The sequence below is a fragment of the Hakea prostrata genome, chromosome 1 (genome assembly GCF_041222555.1).
Source record: "Hakea prostrata isolate BN-2017 chromosome 1, UWA_Hpros_2, whole genome shotgun sequence".
In the NCBI taxonomy this organism is placed as follows: domain Eukaryota; kingdom Viridiplantae; phylum Streptophyta; class Magnoliopsida; order Proteales; family Proteaceae; genus Hakea; species Hakea prostrata.
Genome location: NC_142600.1, coordinates 36,969,360 through 36,975,445, shown reverse-complemented (window position 1 = coordinate 36,975,445; position 6,086 = coordinate 36,969,360). Strand labels below are relative to the sequence as shown.

The 6,086-nt window shown below is 42.6% G+C and overlaps 1 protein-coding gene across 1 annotated transcript; it reads right to left on the bottom strand.

Moving 5' to 3' along the window:
- Nucleotides 1-242: 242 nt before the first annotated feature.
- On the bottom strand, nt 243-773 carry LOC149028894 (uncharacterized). Its single transcript, XM_089169104.1, has one exon. It carries the CDS (start codon nt 771-773, stop codon nt 243-245), a length of 531 nt encoding a protein of 176 aa, XP_089025230.1.
- Between the last annotated feature and the right edge of the window lie 5,313 nt (nt 774-6,086).

The following is a 6,086-nucleotide window of genomic DNA, read 5'->3' as shown; positions in this document are numbered from 1 at the left end:
CAAGGAATGCATAGAGTGATTGGGGGTTCACTCTGAGACATAAGGAGATTAGAGGATAGGTAGTTACAGTAGTGTAACACCTTCTCCACAGTCAAAACATCAAGATAGAATAGTAAGAAGAAAAAAAGAGAGAAGAAGGAGATAGAACACTGAAATCAAGGTCCAACTTCAAGATGTAACATTAAACTAACCTTTCTTCACCCAAAACAGATAGGGTGTCCTGGCTAGGTTTGGGCTGGATTTCACACTCGGTGAACCTCCCGAGTAGCGAGCTTTACTTTAATGATGATCGCATCGTCGTGAGGCGCCACAATTCCGCTCAAATCTTCATCCGTGAATGTTATGGGTTCCAGGCACGCTGGATTTTGCCTCTTTTTTGGCAAGTGTACAGCTCCCACAAACCGTGCTTTTTGTTTTGCCTTCTTTATTGACTCTACGGTCAGGCCACCCATTATAACATAGACCGGTGTCTCCTCCCGATCCTCCTTCTCTTTTCCTTTGTCAGCCTCTTTGGTGACTTCTTTTGGACTGGACGATCGGGCCCTTTTTCTTGGCTCGGGTGACCTGTCCCGAGGCTTTCCAGATCTTCGAACATACTGGCCAAGTTTGCCTTCTTGGATCAATTTCTCAATCTCTGATTTGAGGATTCGACAGTTTTTCGTGTGATGTCCATAATCTTTATGAAAGCGACAGTATTTTGTCATATCCCGATCTTCTGGAAGAGAATGTAGTTTCCTGGGCCACTTTAAGGACTTCTTGTCCTGAATATTCATTAGAATTTCCGATGGCTTGGCATTGAGAGGGGTATAGCTTTATCGTCTTTGGTCACACTTCCATCTATTCTTTGATCCTAGATTCCGATTGTTCGAAGAGTTCTTTTCGGTCTCCTGATCGGGCCTTCTATCTCGATCAGCTTTCACCCGAGCGTTTATTACTTCATAAACGCTAGCTTGCTTCTGGCACTTACGCAACAGTGTCCTGTATGTCTTGGGTTTGTCAGTCAACAGGACTTCCAAAAGTCTTTGGTGAGTAATGCCACTCCAAAGTGCGTTGTATGCAACTTGGTCATCTAGATCCTCGATCTTAATGGCTACTTCGTCAAAGCACTTCAGGAAATCCTGAATAGACTCGCTTCGTCCTTGCCTTATAGCAAATAGGTTGTCGGTCGTTTTCTTGCTCCCGATCGCGCTTTTGAATAGGGCTATGAACTTCCGGGCAAGTTCCCTAAAGTTGTGGATGGATCCCAACTGCAAGTTGCTGAACCACTTAATGGTTGGTCCCTTCAGTGAAGCCGGGAACGTTCTGCAAAGCAATTCATCTTCCCATCCAAGGACACTCATTACAGACTTGAAGTAACTTATATGCTCCTTTGGGTTAGTTTTCCCTTCGAATGGGGTGAAAGTTGGCATGATGAAATTTTGAGGAAGAGGCATATTCATGATTTCATCTAAGAAAGGTTCCCGATCAACCACATCTAGATCTTCATCATGATCCTGATCTTCCAATTTGCGCTCGACCTCTGCCACCCTCCTCCTAAGGCGGTTTTTCCTTGCTCCATTTCCATCGGACTCAGCGGTGTCTTCTCTTCTAGATTGTGTTTCGGCAACCGACACCCTCGATCGGGTTGCTTAAGGTTGACTTTCTCCTTGATGCTCTATTTCCTCCCGATGGCTTCTTTGAGGTAAAGATCCAGTCTTAGAAGGTACCGAGATACGGTCTAAGGCACTGATCCTTGTCCCATTTGGTATTCTTTGACGATGGACAGAACAAATATGGATGGATCTCTGACCCTTGGCTTGTCTTCCTCTCGGGATACCTCTCCTTTGTCGGGATTTTCTGGTATTCTAGAAAGCTCTTAGTAGCCTTCCCGTCTGAGTGTTTTGTCTTGGTTCCTGCTCAACTCCAATTTGATGGACCAAGTCCCGCAACACCCCCTACATCTCAAGCATTCCCTTCCAGAGTTAATCTACATCTGCTGTAGTAGAATGCCCCTGGGGGCCTTTGGACGTGCCCTTCCCGTTCAGATTTTCTGGAATCAGATTATCCTCAGGAGAATCCTGTTCCACTTGGGTTGAGCGTCCGGCCCCCTCGTCTTGGCATGTTTGATCATCTAAGTTTGGGTTCTCACCAGCAGTTTCCTGCCAAGAATGCCCATTATTAGCTCCTCATCTTGCCATGACTTGAAGATTCCCACAGACGACACCAAACTAATGCGTCACAATTATATCGCTACTCCCCACTAAACCTCCTCGTTCTCAGGATGATGAATCCTGCAAAAAGGGTTAGACACGGGCTGGCTCGAGTGCCAGGCAACCGCCTCCGATGGCTTAGTCAGACAGTGAATAGGTTAAGGTCTCGTGCAAGAACTACACAAGACTATGTTCAAAATGTATTGGATGCTTAATGGAGGGGCGAGTCCTTGCTTTTATACCGTAAGTGTTACCTTTTCTGTATTTGGTAAGTTTACCCGATGAGGGTTGTTGTTTCTCCTAGGATTATGCCTCCTTGTCATTGGTCTCACTCAATCAGCTGCTGAGTTGACCTTCCATATTGAGAGTGGTTGCCATATGAGTCCAGCGTATGTAACGCCTTGATCAAGCTGATTAGTAACTGTCCCGACTATATGACATGCTAAGTGGGTCTGAGCCAGTCGGGTAGGAAACTCCTGTATCAGTACACATGCTTTAAGTCATAGCACCATACTCCTCTAGGTAAGGTATGAATCACTCTCCCTTAACCATCTTGGTATCTTGGGTTCTCCGGTTGGCAATGGGTCCTGCATCCCTCTCAGACATTCCTTGGCTGGGGTTTAGGTCAACACTCTCTCACACCCTTGTTTGGTCTGAGTCTTGGTTAGGGCTGCAACTGGGCCAGGCTGGGCCTGGCTTTTGCAATACCAAGTCCAACCCTATATGTTCTAATCTGAGCCCATTCCCACCCTGACCCTAGTTCAGGGCCAAGGATTCTTGTCCCTGGTTCTAAGCCCTACAGGGCCAAGCCCATTCCCGCCCTAGTTGGGCTGTGTCGTGATGGGTTGGCCCTAATTGGCCTTGGCCTTGACCCTGATTGGCCCTGGCCTTGACCTTGATTGGCCCTAATTGGCCTTGACCCTAATTAGCTTCGTCTCTAGCCCTGATTGACCCTATTTTGGCCCTAGCCTTAATTGGTCATATTATTGGACCTAAAATAACATTTGTAAATTCATAAAAAAAAAATAATAATAATAAAAATAAAAGTATCATAAATAAACTAAAAATAAAATTCATAGAAATATAAGATGATTCAAGCTCATATCAAATGATAAAATAGTCAATAAGTTGATAGTGTTGCTTTAAACATAAATAAATTCATACACCATAATTCTGTATTAATTGATCTCTGAAAGTCTCTCATTGATTTGATGATAGAAATTGAAAACCTCTCCCATTACTTTGGTGATGGAAATTGAAAACCCCACCCATTGATATCCTTATTCAATAAATAAAACCATATTCAAAACTTTGTCAACAAATAAATCAACGATAATTTAGTATTGAAATTTTTTTCATAGTTAAAGAAAATTATATTTTAGTTACAAACATAGCTATCTGTCCTTAATAAGTTTTTTTTTTTTTTTTCTTTCTTGGAGGCAAAAGAAAGATGTCAATATTCATGATGAGAAGTTGGGGTGTAGATTTGTTAGTTATTAATTATCTATATACTTGATTTTATTATTTATAATATATTATCTCGCCTTAGTCCAAAAAAAAAAATCAATGATTTTTTGGAACTATAAATGACTTAATTCGAAAAATAAAAATTATCTTAAAAATACTATAAAAAGTAAACTCATAGTCTAATATTATCAAAATGATTGAAGGTCAAAGTCAAAACTTATAGTTATATCAATGTTAATGAGAAGATTAGGGTAAAAATCTAATACATGATCAGGATCAAATTAGCATTAAGACTAGAGCCAAAATTAGGGTCAGGATCGGGCCAAAATCAGGTGGATGCTTACTACATTGGCAATGAAGATATAATTTATTTTTATTAATTTTTTTTACAAAACATAATCATTTTTTAAAATTTGACATGTGTCAAATATTCACCCATGTGGATTATAATTAATTCCTCTTCATATGGTTGGAAGGTCCAGACTCAAATCAGGGCCAAAATCATGGGCCTAGATCAAGGCCAAGATTAGGGCCAATATCAAGGCCAAGATCAGGGCCAAGGTCAAGGCCAAGATCAAGGCCAAAATCAGGGCTAGAATCAAAGCCAAAATCAAGGCCAGAATCAAGGCCAAAATTAGGGCCAAGATCAAGGCCAAAATCAAGGCCAAGATAGGGCCAAAATCAAGGATGGGACAGGATGGGCTGGGCAAGCTAGAGAGTAATCCCAGACCTGCCCTTGGCCCTAGTTCAGGGCCAGAACATTTTGGCCCTAACCCGCCCTTAGGGCCAAAATCTTAGCCCAAGCCCTATTCGGGCTCAGGGCGGGCTTAAAGAGGGTTAGGGCCGCCAGGGCAAACTTGCACCCCTAGTACTTGGTGCATGTCAAGGTTAAGTCTAGCCAAATGCAAGTCTTCGGCTTAGTTATATCAACTTAGATCCAAATATTTCCATTCCTCCCCTCTCGGGATCCTTTCTGGTATCCTTCTCCCTAGAGTTAGCGTATCCTATGGGTACAACCAATTCGGACTACGGACTCATCAGCCCTATTGTTCATCCACAAAATAGTAAACATGTAGCTCTCACGTCCTCTCACGGGTTGGATACCGGTCTTGAGCACCCCACATCTACCACTGCAACCCTACCAATGAACGACCCCTCATAATGTGATCCATATCCTCTCACGAGTTGGTTACTGGTCTTGAGCGCCCACAAATCCCCATTGCTGCCACGGGTTGCTCGGTCTCAATTCCCTTCCAATCGGGTCTGATATAATAGGGACATCCTAGCCAAACACTTCTAAACATGCCCTAGGTATGTCACATCCCGCCCTAAATCCACCAAGGGGGTACCCTATCTAGATTACCTGAGGGAGTGAATCACGGTCCCGCCGATCAAGTTTAGGAACAATCATAGTCACTTAGCACAATAATATAATCAAAGCAAGAACAATTCTTTGTATTCAAATAATTTAATAATAAAGTCAAGAAATGATCTTAAAAGGATCACAAAGGACATCAGAGTACGGAAAAGATACCAATAAAATAAATGATCAACATGCGGAAATGAGGTGGAAATTCCCTCTACAACATTAGCGGAAGGTAGATCGAATAAAATTAAGGATTACAACCGGTTCCCAAAATGACAAGGGAACAAAATAAACTACGGTCTCGACAAATCAAATAAAAAGGTTAAAAAGGGAATGAGGCGATTTGCCATCCCTAACACATAAGTGCAAAACTGAACTGCTCCAGATAAGTCCCAATCTTCGACTACTAGTCTTTATCAACTTGTACACCGTGACTAGTGGGGTACAGGTCATCAACTTGATCTTCAGAGTGTTGACTGTCATAGTCAACAGTAGTAGTACCTACAATAGAGTCTAACAAAAGATGTTGCAAAAAGGAGTGAGTTCAAAAGAACTCAGCAAGGCAGTTATTCCATAAAACATAAGCCATATGATACAAAGCATAACATGATGCAATATGATATGAAATACATGATGCAATAATGATTCTAACTCTATGAATGCTAGTCTCTAAGGTAGACATGCTTTAAGTAATAGCACCATACTTCTTTAGATAAGTCTCAGTCACTCAATCACCAGGGGGGAATTGGGTCCTGCATCCCTCTCGGACAAATCCATGGTTGGGGTTTCAGTCACCGCTCTCTCACATCACCATTTGGTCTAAGTATTGGCGCATGTCATGGTAAAGCCTAGCCCAATGCAAGTCATCTACTTAGTCATATCATGTCAGATCCAGATACGTCCATTCCTCCCATCGCGGGATCCTTTCCGGTATCCTTCACTCTAGAGTCACGGATATTACCCACCGGACTCACCAACCCTATTGGTCATCCACAAATAATGGACGGGAAGCTCTCACCTCCCCTCACGGATATGACCCACCGATCTTCGAGCGCCCGTGAGCC

Excerpts from the sequence above, each read along its gene's own strand:
- LOC149028894 (XM_089169104.1), bottom strand. The coding sequence starts at position 773 with ATGAATATTCAGGACAAGAAGTCCTTAAAGTGGCCCAGGAAACTACAT.